Raw genomic sequence first — 14,995 nt, forward strand, 5'->3', positions numbered from 1 at the left:
CTTTTGCATTTTTTTTTTTTTATCATGCAACAGATCACCTGTCACATCCCACAAAGCCATCGAACACTTTTTTCTGCATTGTTCACGAAATTCGAGCGGGGTGCACCTGAGAAACGCACTGAAAAGCATGGTGTCAGCGATCCAGCAAACCACCTGCCTTGTACAGTTCAATCCAGGGCTGCAGGTTTTTTATTTTCGGCTGTTGGCCAAATCGATGACAATTGGCCAAATCGTTTTGAAGAAAGCCAAAATTCGAAAAGTCCACACATTTTTGAGAATCCTGCTCAACAGATTCTCTCAGCGAGGGCACCTCGTGAGTGGAGGAGGCCAACAGGTTGACCACGTGCCTCATGGTTGCACCGAGTCGATTTATGGAAAAGTTCTCAAAGGGCGCCCTTCCGAGTGCAATACTTTGAAATCTATCACTTCAAATATCCGGCCACGTGCTTATTTCGCCGGCCAAGTGCATATTTGGAATTGCACACCACGGCTGCGACACGTGACCCATCGACCAAGTGCATGCGTGCTGTGACAGCACAAGCGCTCGTGGACATTACACCAGTGCATGAGGAATGTACACATGCAGGTGGGAAAGGGATGGCTTGGCGCTTGGGACTCATGGCTCTGATTGGCTATGGTCACTATGGTCGAAAGCAATTTGGCCTTTCGGCTGGTAATAAAAAAGGCCAAGTTTTATTGAAAAATACCAAAAAGGCTAAAAAATGATTTGGCTGGCACCTTTTGTATTTGTTGGTTAACCAACAACGAAAAGGCCAAAAGCGGCGAATTTGGTCGTAAAAAGTCCAAACTGGCAACCCTAGTTCGGTTCAACTAGTTGTTCTCACAGTTGCTGTAGAAAGCAGTTTGGAGATTGCTGCTTCGATGCTCATGTTTTGATGGATTTATTGGCTTAATATTTGTGCCTTAGTCTTTCAATAACCTCATGTTTATTTTTACCTCCACCACCCAAGGTGAAGGAGGTTTTGTTTTCACCCCTTTCTTTCTGTCTGTTTGTCTGTTTGTTTGTTTGTCTGTCTGTCTGTGTGCAGTACGATATCTCAAAAAGTTTTGGACGGATCCAGATGAAATTTGGTGGACACGTTGGGTGTGTGACAAGGACGAACTGATTAAATGTTGGTGAACATTCGAATCACCATTGAGGGATAGGACTAAAACGATATAGTACTGTCCAGCATGATATTTCAAAAATGGATTGGGCCCAATATGTTCTCGTGGATCAGGCATTATGTGGTGGAGGTATGCGCTCTACCGAATGCCCTTGTAATTCTCTTTATCTTTTTTGTGTGTGGCCCCATTTGATGGAATGGACGTAGACACCAGCACCACCCCACCATTATAACAACAACAACAACAACAACAACAATCTTCGCTTTTGTGTACTTTTAGCCACACCCCTTTAGACTGTCGTCATGGCTGAAGTGAGCATGCACTCCCTCGAACATTGTTTGGAGAAACACCTTCCTCCTGCTGAGCTGTCTGAGGTCAGACGGATATTGTTCGGCGGAGAGAGCGAGTGAGTGAATCCCCCCCCCCCCCCCCAAAAGGTCTGGACTGCCAACAAGTTTTCAACTAACAGCGAGAGTTGTAGACGTTTAAACACTGGGTATATGTTTCCTTGGATGGAGTTTGTCTTCCTTTCGTAACTTTTACCTTTTCATTGTTTTACGAGATCCAGGTAAAAGCCCTGTCGGAATGTTTGGTGGAGAGTAATCCACGTCTCCTTACTTATTTTTATTTTATTTTTACCTAACTGAAATTTCTTCCACCGAATACTGTATATATATATATATATATATATATATATATATATATATATATATATATATAATTTTTTTTTTTAATAAATATTGACCTTTCAATGACCTTGACCTTTAAGGGTTTTTTTGGTCTTTGCGTGAAAATGGTTCCCTCAACAGAAAGTTTGGTCTATCGACAGATAATGGCCTAAAGTTGATCATAATTTTTTTTTTTTGTGGACATCATCAAAGCTCGTATGAGAGCTAACGCACAGAAATGTACAACAATGGGAGCAAGAGACAAGAGGGGTGGGAGAGGGAAGGACAAAACAGTGGGGAACAGAGACGTGAGGAGATCTGAAGGAGGAAGAGGAATGGGGTGGGGTACACGGGGTAAACAAGATGGACACGACAGGGACATGACAGAAGTAAATAGACACCTTATATTTATTCATGTCATCTGTATAAAGCAAGTTTTACTCAGTGATTTGTCCTACTATTCAACTATTAATTTGCAGAAACGAGTTCCTGGGTCGTGTACAACAATTAACTCTGTCTCAAATCCAGGGAGCACATGACCTTTGCGGTTTTCAAAGAGGACGAACTGTTGGCCAAACGGAAGATGGAGTCAGCCAGCATCAGATAGCTCAGAGCCTTGGCATTCCGCTTTCTACGGTCAATCGGGTGATTGTGTAATTCACCAGCGAAGGCAAGGGACCCACAGCTTCCTTTTCTGGTCGACCTGGGCCCTCAGAATGGTGTCTACGAGCTGTCAAGCGGTCCATTGATAAAACTCCACGTTGCAAGGCAGCAGATGTTACAGAGGAGGTCCAAGTTTGCTCAAGAACTGCCACGTGGTACCTTCATCAACTGGGTAACTATGGGAGAGCAGCTCGGAGAAAACCTCTTCGAAGACCAGCCAACATTCAAAGGAGAAAGAAGTGGGCTGACGAGATGGCCACCAAACCCTTGGAGTTTTGGCAAACTGTAATTTTTTCAGATGAGTCCCAATTTACTCAATTTTCTGATGGTGGATGTGGATGTGTCTGGAGACTTCCCAGTCAAGAGTTCTCTTTGAAACGATTGCAGCCAACTGTCAAACATGGTGTTTTTTCAGTGATGGTATGAGCAGCAATCTGGAGCACTGGTCGGTCAGAGCTTGTGGAGTGTGTTGGCAACATCAACTCTACGATATACATTTCTATCCTTGAGGATGGACGTCTCCTCATCTTCTTCACTGGTCAGATGGTCAAAAACAACACTCTGTTCATGGAAGATGGAGCTCCATGCCAGACTACAAAAAAGACCAAAGAATGACAGGACAGAAATGGGATCAAGTGACTTTGATGGCCAAGTCAGTCTCCTGACATTAATCCCATTGAACACCTCTAGGGCCATTTTGGATCGAGCTGTGTGGAAAAAGTTCAGGAAACCCACATTACGGACAGAATTGATAAACTTTTTGCGTGAAGCCTGGGCAGAAATGCCACAAAAGAAAATTTCGGAACTCATTCGTTCTATGCCTGTAAGAGTAAAAGCATTGAAATCTGAAAATGGCAAGTCCACAAAATACTCGTGTATGTACTAAAATGGATCAAATGTTCTTCAAATGTTAAATAAATAAATTATTTTAAAATCATGGTGTCTATTTACTTCTGTCATGTCTATGTGCAGGGACTTTCAGGTCCTTACTTGACAGGGACTTTCAGGAAGGAAAGCAGGGAATTTGAAGGAGCTGGGTTTGGGGTGGATTAATGGGGGTAGAAAAGATCATGGTTTTGGATGGGGAAGATATGAGATGGTGGAGAACAGCTATTTTGAAGACCTGGAGGGAAGAATGGAATTGAAGAGTGTGTTCCAAAGGTGGGGAAAAACAGAGGAATGAAAGAGTGAAGGTGAGCAGTGATTCTGGATTTTGGTAGTTTTATCAGAAGGGGGTTGCTGGCAGACCTTGAGCACCCTACGGAAATATGGGGGGGGGGGATTGTTGTAGTGCCGGGGTTCGGTAGCGAGGATGACCGCTAGATGGAGCAGTTGGGCCGTCTCCCACCAAATACCCGGAATTGAAGGTTGTCACTCCGGATAACTCCGAAGTCGACGGGTCCCTTAATTGACCGTGGATGCCAATATTTCGACCGCGCGGTTGGGGTCTTTTTGTCTGATTCCAATTCACCTAATTAGCCACGCGGTCTAGCTACCGGGGAAGCCACACCCTCGTTCGGCTTTGTCCGAATCGAGCCGCTGTTACCGACTCGGATCCGGCGTAACCGAGCGGGAATTTCCAAAGCCGCGCCATTTCTCCGCAACCATTTCTCAAACATGTATTTCCCGATCTTGTCCAAAATTGACACACAGATAATGAATGATGGCTTGCATATGCTTGCCTTTTTTCGAAATCAGATCCAAGTTGGCTGACTGGTGGCCATTTTGTGACTGAAATGTGTCCCCAACCATTTCTCAGACATGCATGGTCCCATTTTGTTGAAACTTGGCGCAAGCACAGTACATGATTTCATACATGTGCATCTCACTTTATTTTGTGATCTCATTAAAGATGACCGACTGGTAGGCTGGCCGTCATTTTGGTTGGACAGTTCATGAAATTTGGACTAGCCCTACAACTCCGTACAGCAAAATTACAAAAACAACGGGGGCTATGACATTTTATATCTTTTTTACTTGTTTATACAAGAATCTTTTTTACTATCACAACTCCATTTATACCAATTTGATTATCTATTTACTTCTTTACTTTTTTTGGTAAAATCTACTCTCCCATTTTTAGGTGTGGTTGGGGGCTGTCTTCCATGAGGACTTAAGTTCTTGTTTTTGTTTATTCCAAGCAAATACCACCCGTCGCTTCGCTGATGGGAATACGAAGAGAGGGGAAGGGAGAGAGAGAGCGAGAGAAAGAGAGAGGGTGAGAGAGAGGGTGAGAGAGAGGAAGAGAGAGGGGAAGAGAGAGGGGAAGAGAGAGAGAGGGAGGAAGAGAGAGAGAGGAAGAGGAAGAGGAAGAGAAAGAGAAAGAAAGAGAGAGAAAGAGTAAGAGTAAGAGTAAGAGTGAGAGTGAGAGTGAGAGTGAGAGTGAGAGTGAGAGTGAGAGTGAGAGTGAGAGTGAGAGTGAGAGTGAGAGTGAGAGTGAGAGTGAGAGTAAGAAGAAAAGAGAAAGAGAAAGAGAAAGACCTTGTTTTTACCTGATTAACACCTCCTTAATTATCTTCAAAAGAGGTGTTTAAATTTACTCAAATATGCAGTTTTCATTAATGCACTCCATTGGAGCTTCCTTTGTATTCATGCAAAGTTTTGGGCCACTTTTGTGGGTTTAATGGTTACCTTCGCAAACTTTGTTGTGAAGGTTATGTTTTGATCGCTGTGTATTTATTTATTTATTTATTTATTTGTGAATATGTGTATTTTTTTGTTTGTTTGTTATTCGCATAACTCCAAAAGTATTGAACTGAATCGCAGCAAATTTGGTGGGATGATTGGTTATTATCCGAGGACCATTTGATTCGATTTTGGAAGCGATCAGGTCAAAGGTCAAGGTCAATGTCATGAAAAGGTCAAAATCGTCTTTTTACCATAGCGCGGTTAATTTGTATCCAATTTGCATGCAACTAATGCCAAAATGTTCAGAATTCAATGCCCCATCTTGTGATATGTGACATGACACAATGACGTAATAACCCTTATTAGCGGTTGGGAGTCAAAGGTCAGGGGGGGGTCACAACATTGCAAAATGTGCGGTTTTCGTCATAACACGGTCAATTCTTATCCGATTTGCATGAAACCAACACCAAAATGTTGACAGTTCTGTTCCCCACACTCTAATACCAATTACAAAATTAAGAGTACAAAGGTCAAGGTCGAGCTCATGAAAAGGTCAACATCGTCATTTTGCCATAGTGCGGTTGATTTTTATCCAATTTGCATGCAACAAATGCCAAAATGTTGTGAATTCAATACCCAATCTTGTGATATATGATATGACACAATGACGTCATTACCTTTGTTAGCGGTTTGGGTCAAAGGTCAGGGGGGTCAACGACCTTTATCATAACGCGGTCAATTCTTATACAATTTGCATGTAAGTAGATTCAAAATGTTAAGAATTCAATTCCCTATCCTGTGATGTGTAATATTTGATTTCTTATAATGTGACCAGTTGTCATCAGATTGACTTGACACCGACACCCAAAAAGGTCAGGGAGTTCATACAGGAATTGTACAATGTACGTGAATCAGTGTCAAACAGCAGGAAATTTAATGTTTTTAAGCCATCATAACACATATGAGATGGCAGATGTGGTATGGGATTAAATATCCTCACAATCAACGGTTTCTGGGGGGGGGGGGGGTGCAAAATGTAGCGTTGGCGAAGGTATGCGCTCTACTGAGTGCCCGTTTTAGTTTTAGTTATGGATGACACACACACACACACACACACACACACTTTTATTATTATAGACTGTATTATACCTATCCTGTCGTGCTGTTAACTTGAAGCATTGTGAAATGATACCACCCGTTAACAGATTAAGTATGCTTATGAAAGTGTGAGAGATCATTGAAATGGATGAAAATTACGACACAAATCTGTGCAATTTCAAGCACTAACTGCCAAAAAAAAAAAAAAAAACATTTAAAATTTGATTTAAAATATATATCTGAATATTACAACATCTCTTTCTTCACAAATTTTCACTTTTTATCCTTACATGAAAATACACCATCAAACAGCTAATAATATTTCTTCAGTTTTTTTTCCCCCATGCACTGCCAAGCTCTGGAATTCCCTTCCTGCATCCAGTTTCCCAGAAACATACAACCTTTCCCAGTTTAAGAGAGATGTGAATAGGTATCTCCTTTCCTAGTAATTGCCCTTCCCACAATTTATTTTCTATAGCCCCTTCCTTTGAGTGGCCTTAATGGTCTTGTGATGGGTGGCAAACTCCCCATTAAAGATTAAAGAAAAAAAGATTTCCTTACCTATTTGTTGTAAAGCAAAAGGTTTACATCACTTCAGAGCTTTACCACCTGAGACAGTTTCAACATTTGTCCTTTGTTGTTTACTTTCAAATTCCCCTCCTTTCTGTTTTCACTCTGCAACACTGTAGACCACTCCAGATGGTTAAATTAATATTTAGTGGCTTTCGTTATAAAAAGGTTCTGCTGCAATTGAAGCGAAGAGATCAAATAATGTACAATGGTGTGCTGAAAAGTCATACGTCCTATTATTTTTCTCCAAAACGGATAAAGATATTCAAATTATTCCTGGTGTTGGCTTAATGGTTAGGGTGGTGGGTTTGGGATCCTAACACAGTCTTAAGGTCCTGAGTCCAAATCCCACTCAGTTGTTGAATTAATACCAGGTGGGGTTGATGGGTTGAGTTAGCCTGTCATCCTTCTGAGGTCGGCAAAAATGATAACTAACTTGCTTGGATGACTGAGCAATTGGATTCGATTCTTGTGTTGGAGTGGCGACCCTTCTAGGATTGTGCTCAATAGCCCAGGAGACTGCTTTGGCAACACTGATGCTCTGTACAGAGTATGGTCCTAATAGACGGATAGATGGATGAATATTTGACTTAAACAAAGTGCGGTCCACACATTATTTCTTCCATAACTGGGTGCGAAGTTTCGTGATTCTAACACTGGATGTTTCAGTGCTACGTTAGTCGATATGGCAAATGAAAGCATGACCTTGTCAGTGCTGTGAAGCATGAAGCACTGGAGATGAGAGTTGGGATGACTGACTGGAGATGACAGTTGGGTACACCATGACGATCTTGAGAGGAAGACATGGTCAATGTAGTACCACCACAAAGGATCACCAGCCATGACTTGATTTGCCAGATTTTCATCTCTTCCACAAACTTATCGATCACCTTGGTGGAGAACATTTTTCTTTCGACAGTGATGTCAGGGCCCCTGTGAAGTGTTGGTTAAGTCTCCAGGACCACAGTTCTATCGTGATGGCATCACAAAACCACTTGAACATTGGCAGGAATGTGTGGACTGCAGTAGTGATTATGTTAAGAAATAAATATTCACCTTGGTAGAATAAAGATCGGTGTTAGTATCTTTCTTTGTTTCATTTGAATATCTTTACCTGTTTTGGAGAAAACGAACAGGAGGCATTACTTTTCAACATGCTGTCATATTTTAAAATCTTGTTTCAGCAGGTGCTCATTTGGTATGTATAAAATAAAAGGACACATGAGCATCAGGTAATTGATGTTTTCCTCATTACAGGCTTCTGCAGGTCTCAGAAGAGGCACAAAAATTTGCTAAAGCAGCTGGCTTTGATATTCTTGCTTACAAGCTTGGAGCCCAAAAGGAACAACTGAGGCCACCACGTTACATGCGTGTTGGCCTTCTGCAACACAGTCTCTTTCTTCCAACAACAGCTCCTGTTGAGCAACAGGTTCATTCTCTCTGTCTACATCAAATATTTTGGTTGATTGGTTCAATTTGAAGTGACGAATGATTTGTTTGGTTGTAAAAATGAGGTAATTTCTCAAAATATCCTTCATGTTATGTAGTGCCATGCAGTATACAAGTTTCATTGCAAAGTTTTGTATTCTAGGCAGATTGTCTTGCTGACTGTTTTTAAGTCAATGTTTTTAACCCAACACACCAGGTAATTCTTTTTGAAATGCAATTCGACTTTTACTACCTCTGATCTCTTCTATCCTAATTAACCCCATATACCTCATCAAAACCTCTTCTTTTATTTTACTGTGTTCTGTACCACTGTCAGTAAGTTTCCTTTTTACCCTCTGGAAAAAAGTTGTGCTTGTGTGTTTTGAAAACTCTTCCATACTCTTAGGTCTGAAATAACTTTAAAAGAAAGTTTCATGAAATAACAACAAAGCACTTGCTAACCGGTAAATGTTTATATAATCACTCGGATTACATATAGATTACAGTATATGTATTGGATCGTTGAAACGGTCATTAAAACAATAAACAGAGTCCCAGCAATCCCGCTTTAAACCGCATGGATCATGTTTATTCGATCTGAAAAATAACAAACGAAAAGGCATTTAGTGCAGTACCATTTTGTCAGCCTTGTCCTTCTTTCAAAGAAATGTTCTGAAATTATACATAATGTGATGGTTTTGGAGAACTTATCCAGGGGGAGAGCATACATGGACACGTAGGTGACCCGGGCTTTAGTTATTTCATTAGTCTTTGTATCGATAGTCCTTGGTCCCTTGTCAAAGAGCTGTTTGGGGGGCATGCGTTGGCTAGGCTGTTTGTCCCATGTAATGTCTTCCCCCCATCCCCTTCTGTTAATTTCAATTTTTATTCCTTCAACACCATCGTTCTGTTTAATCCCTCTGCTACTTTCAATCATCCCTCCATTACCCCCATTGGCCCGTTTCAACAGTCCACCAATAATCTCCCCTCCATAAAACATCCTTTCTACAGTCCCTCATTCACCCCATCGGTCTTGCATTCAATCCCGTGGCCGTTCGGTCATCCCTCGGTTGTGCGGGGTTCCTTTCTGTGTTCCCTCAATCCATGCATTGCTTGGTCACCCATCGGGTGCTGTCGCATGCATGTCCATGGCGCTTGGTGCTCAGCGTGGCTTGCGAGGCGCAGCGCTTCTCGTGGTGTGAAACAGTGAAAGTCAGTGCGACTGGGCGTTTTCCATAAGAAGGAGGAGGTTGGGGGCTCTCCTTGTGGCTTTGGGCGTGTGAGGGGCGGAGTGGGGGCTTTGTTGAAACTTCCCTCAGAATGGTGTGGAAATTTCCTCAAGTGATGTCATGCACCCGCCCCCATCGGCTGTGGACCAATGGGAGGAGGAGAAGGCTTGTGGGGGGAGGGAAAGAAAGCTGATGTGAAGAAGCAGAAAGGCGAAGAGAAGCACATGGTATGGGCTCGCACAAGCAGGGACAAGAGCGCTCCTGAGCAGATGGCTCAGAAAGCAGAAAGGAGAAACGAATGGGACAAGCTTGCCTGAGCATAAGACTGACAGACTGAGAAGGCTCATGAGGGGAAGGAACAAAAACGTGAGGGAAAAGAAAGGAAAGTTTCACGAGCAGTTGGTGTCGAGCAGAGAGCGGTATATAAACCCGAGAGTGCATGCTTCCCCGTAACGCTGTGCTGACAAGGGGACTTGGCCGCCATTACCAAAACGGGCAAAAATCTCGGATCGCGCTGCCTGACCGTTTCTGTGGATCCGACATGCAACGGCACTTCCTGTACATTTTAAATGTCGCAAAACTACCGAGTAAAACCCAGAGCAAAACTGTCAATGGTACACGGAAAAATAACTAAAAGTTATGCCTGATCCGAGTGCAGCCTGGCGTTGCAACAATGGGAGGAAGAAAGGAAGTGGTATTTCCTTTCACAAGTGAGTGGTGGGAGCGGGGCAAAGCATGGAAGGAGCAGAGGGTGCAAGACCAGAAAGGAGGCCGAAGAGAACAGATCGTCGTATTTATCAATCTTCTTCTTTCGGCTGCTCCCGTTCGGGTCGCCACAGCGGATCATCCGTATGATCCGCATACTGATTTGGCACATGTTTTACGCCGGATGCCCTTCCTGACGCAACCCGGGTCGCCTCTTACGACACAGGGATATGGTACACCTATTTTAACCGGGGTATACACCGGCCCAGTACACTGGTACTCATTTCGCCAACCTCGGAAGGATGACAGGCTGAGTCAACCCCCTGGTGTATTAATTCAGTGGCCCAACGGGGCTTGAACTCAGGACCTTTTGGATCCCAAGCCGCTGCCCGAACCACTGCGCCAACACCAGGCTTATCGTCATATTTATCAATATCAATACAATATTAATCAACTTCCTTGGAATAAACTTTCCTTCTCTGAAACTTTGTGAATATTGGTTTATGTAATTCATCAGCTAATTGCTCTTCAGTCTTAATGACATCATTAGAGCCTATAAGTTTTTTGAATTTCCAAGTCCAAGTTTCAATTTAGCACTGATCATCTTCTTCACAATGAACCGATCAACTTTTTCTCTCAAGGTTGGATTTTGTATCAGAGACAAATTATACAACATTTCTCTATCGGCTTCATGCTTTTCTTCCAACGTTGTGGTATTCCCATAATCAATATCGTGTCTCATGCACACTTCATCAACTCTATTGATAGGCTTACTCCAGGATTTAGGATTGTCTGCCTCATCTAATCTTTTATCCAAGTTTGTGCCTGGACCACAGAAAGAATACCCTGGAAGATGTAATTCCCCTGGTATTCCAGTAGTTGTAAATTTACTTCCTGATAAAAACTTTTCTATATCTCCTCCTCGTTTGTGTTTGGAGATAAATTGATTTTTTTTTGAACCACACACCGAACATATACCTCTTTGTATAACCCTGTTATTTTTACTTTTAATACATGAAATATTTTTAGTATTAGTTTTATTTTTACATTTGAGACAATAACTCATTTATTTATGTGAAAAATTCCTGCAGAGTGCAAAAACCTTTTTAGTTTCCAACATGCACATTTGAATCTTAATTTTTAAAACATAAAGAATCCTGAGAAATGCCTTCACTCTCTCCTCCATTTATTTAAGAAAAAAAATAAAAATGAAAAACTTGAATTAAAATGAATAGCTTGTCGATGTCAATATTCTTGTCGAAAGTATTGCAAATAGACTTGTCAATTCTTTGTTTTCCTCCTCGGTGGGTTGAGTTATTTTCTGCAATACCACCAATCTTTTTTTAATCTCACTGGTTTCCATATTTTGATATTTATTTTGTCTCGCTCTTTCCTCCCTCTCCTTCTCTCTCTTCTCCTTTTCCTCCTTCTCTTTCTTCTCCCTCTCCTCCTTCTCTCTCTTCTCCTTTTCCTCCTCTTCCCTCTCTTCTTCAACTCCTTCCTCATCCCTTATTATCCTTGAATCGCTTACACCCCATAGAATATCATACATATTGTTGTGGTTACCAGATTCGCAAACCACCATTCAGGTCCCTTAGGTGAGGTATCTCGGTAAGTGCATGTGTAGTTAGGCCCAAACCCGTTGTCTAGTGGGAATACATGTCATTTATACGTGCTGCGACTCTTCAGGATAGCCGTTTTTCTTTTACTATCTTTATTTTGGACCAACCGCCATGATTACCATCACAACCACAACATCAACCACCGACCACAACCACCGCTTCACCACAACCGCCACGACCTTCACGTCACACCTCGCAACCATAGCATCGCCACCGTTCTTGCCCCGCTGTGGGTACCGGTGTTGGACTCGTGCAGGGCGCGCGTTGAACAGCGTGTACAAAATCACGGATTTTGTGCTTCAAAAACGGATCAAAAACGACACACGCCCACTTTTTGCCGTCCAATCGGTGAGCGAGGGGCGAATTGGCCCCGCCCCCAGGGCGATCGATATATGCAAATTTGTGGATCAAAAAGCCTTCACGCCCACTTTTTCTCGGGCCAATGGGGAGCGAGGTGAAAGGTCAAAGGGAGGGGGTCAAAGGCGAAGTTACGGGGGGATAAAAGGACGGTGTTCGTCAGTCAGAACGAAAAGGAGAACGAGAACGAGAAGGAGTCGGAACGGAGGGGACGAGTGTGGACGTCTGGAGCCCAAAGCCTGCAGTGGCTGGAGAAGCTGAAGAGAGTCAGACGAGGGGGTGCTCGCGTCGGTGCCAGGAGCTGCACGCCCGAGGGAGGCCGGCAGCGCGACCCGGCCGAGGTGGAGACGCACACCAGGGATAATAAAGATCCTCTATACCCCGAGCATCAGCAACCCCCTCCTGTTTCCCCCCGCGCTGAGATAGTGCGACCAAGGGGGCCCCTTTTCCCACCCCCTGCCTGACACTGTCCGCGAGGCCCGCGGAGAGAGGCACCATCGCCGCTCCGCGTCTCATCACCAGACGGGGAGGCCCGACCCGGTCTCGGCCTCAGGCCCGCCTCATTCTTGAGGATATTCTTTCCTTGGTTTTGGGTATGTGTTGTCGGCGCCGTCTGTGAAGTAGAATTGTATAAGTGTTGCCGTGTGCTCGGTAGTCGGTATTAGCTCTGCACTGTGTTTTCACTTTTATATTTGCTTTTTGTGTAAATGGAAGTGTGTTTTCTTTTTTTTGTGTGCATTTGGTGGAATTGTATTTGTGTGCTTCCCGTGTGCCGCGAATAAATGTGCTTTATTGTTGAACTGTTCTCCCGCTTCGCTTCGTCTTTTCCCCCATTGAACCCTCATCTTGCTTCATGTAAAGGGTTGGTAGTGGGCTGAATACGCCCGATAATTAATCGAACCGTCGAGGTCGACGATAACACCGCTCGGTTATTCTGATAGTACGGAACGGGTCGCTTAAGTGGCCCGTGTCCGAAGTCGACCTGCGGCGAGGTGCGATCGCCCGGTCTACCCTCCGCGTGGGTACTTAGGTAGGTCGAATTTGGCGAGCAACCCTATCCCACGCGGGGGCTGATTGGCTCGATCGCGGTGAGACCGAAAGGTCCACCCGTGACTGGTTCCCGGCGTTAGTCCGAGAGGGTCACGACTGGATTGTCCGTCCGGTGGGCGACGTGCCGCGATTCGAGTTACGTGGCCGTCCGCACGCCGGCGGGCGCGAAATCCGCAACAATATATTCATCAGGATTTCTTGTTATTCCTGTATCCAAAATAATTTTTTTTACAACAGGAAACCAATAAAATTTCTTTTGCATTTCTAAAAGAGCCTTACCTTTTCTTAACTTTATAATTTTTTCATTATTTAACATTTTCATTAAATCTAAAGTTGTCGGTTTATCAACATCAGCATAATGCCAATCTTTTATTGAAAATACCTCATTCTTATGTTTCTAGCATTTATGTATTAGAAATATATGTTAGAATAATATCATGGCACGAAACACCTCCCCATCTTCCCATAGTTAAATAATTTTGTATTTCCTTACTTATTATATATAATCCTGTTTTTTCTGTTTTCATGAGATAAACAAGGGCAAAACCATTATTATATTTACCCTTATTAAATTCTTTTATTTGTTGTTTACTAATCGTGGCCCCACAAAACTCATTCTCGATAGCAAGTGGATAAGATTCTTCCTTACGAGACTGATTTAATTGTTCCAGGTCTTCGAGGTTAATTTTAAATGACCAATTATACCCTAAATCATTCATATCATACCCCCATTGTTCTATTCTCATACAAATGATACGCCCTTCTTTATAAAAATTTATTTTAATTCGAACTGTAAATTCTGTATGACCTGGAGATAATATCAACACTTCTGTATCTTTGGAATACACGGCCGTTTTATTTAAGGATATATATTGTGATAAATCGCTTAATCTCACCAAGTCATTCGCGTCAGTCGGGCTTGGATAATTTTTTAATTTATAAGCATTTTTAATTTTAATATTTTTGGTTATATTATATTTATGTCGTTCAGCCTGTGCCTTTGTGTAATAATTTGATAAATCAATATCCAGTTCTTGAGATACACCAAAGTTAGAACCATCTTTACCAACATAAGTCATTTATATTAGATTAAAAATAATATCATAAAATTTTTTATTTTTGTTGAGTTGAAATAACACATATAGACATAATTGACCACAACACTTGGAATTTAATTCTTGGACTTGAAATGTTTGATAAACACCATTCTGTAAGAATTTTATGACTTCAACAGGTGGTGGAAGACCAAAACTATCAAAATAATATTTGTCTTGACTATTAAAAATACAAACCCAATGAGAACTGTTCCCATTATTATCTTCTAAGTTCATAATAATATTCTTTGTATGTTTCGGCACATTTGTTAATTCATCACTCATACAAATAACCACATTATGAATTTTTAATTTCTTACAATATTTGACAAGTTGTAAATTTGACGTTGTATTCTTTCCAAATTCTTTAAACCACTCATCAATGCTCATTTATTTATTAGAAAGATATAATCCATTACCTCTTTTCGTTAATTTTACACCTGCTTGTGCTATAGAAGAAAGCATATCTCCAACTAACAATCTCGCTTTATCAGGCAGACCTTCAAGTTTTTCAGCAAAATCTACAATTGCACCACTTCCACTAATTTGTTTCTCCAACTCTTTGTGATGTCTTTCCAATTCTTTTTGAGCCTGGAGTTGAGCCTTCTTTTCGTTGGCAGTTTTCACCGCTGTTGAAATACCACCCGTCAATGCTCCAACCGCACTTAAACCAGCAAATAAAGGAATTAGAAATGGGAGAAATCCTCCACTCGTCTCTCTTATTGAATATTTTTTCAACATTGGTTTTGTCATTT

General features: G+C 42.2%; 1 protein-coding gene across 5 annotated transcripts in view; it reads left to right on the plus strand.

Moving 5' to 3' along the window:
- UPB1 (beta-ureidopropionase 1) overlaps window positions 1-14,995 on the plus strand; it is a 98,726-nt gene that overhangs the window by 18,258 nt on the left and 65,473 nt on the right. For 2 of the 5 annotated variants that reach the window (XM_085879585.1, XM_085879588.1), the window contains exons 1-2: window positions 1,408-1,534; window positions 8,013-8,184. In XM_085879585.1, the coding sequence (XP_085735711.1) occupies window positions 1,431-1,534; window positions 8,013-8,184 (276 nt within the window). In that variant the 5' untranslated portion in view covers window positions 1,408-1,430. Of the gene's footprint in view, window positions 1-1,407; window positions 1,535-1,565; window positions 1,697-8,012; window positions 8,185-14,995 lie in introns of those variants that run through there. The other 3 variants (XM_085879586.1, XM_085879587.1, XM_085879589.1) reach the window with 2 other exon arrangements.

Source organism: Eptatretus burgeri, chromosome 4 (assembly GCF_056783735.1).
Source record: "Eptatretus burgeri isolate ZD-2024b chromosome 4, Ebu_testis_v1, whole genome shotgun sequence".
NCBI lineage: Eukaryota > Metazoa > Chordata > Myxini > Myxiniformes > Myxinidae > Eptatretus > Eptatretus burgeri.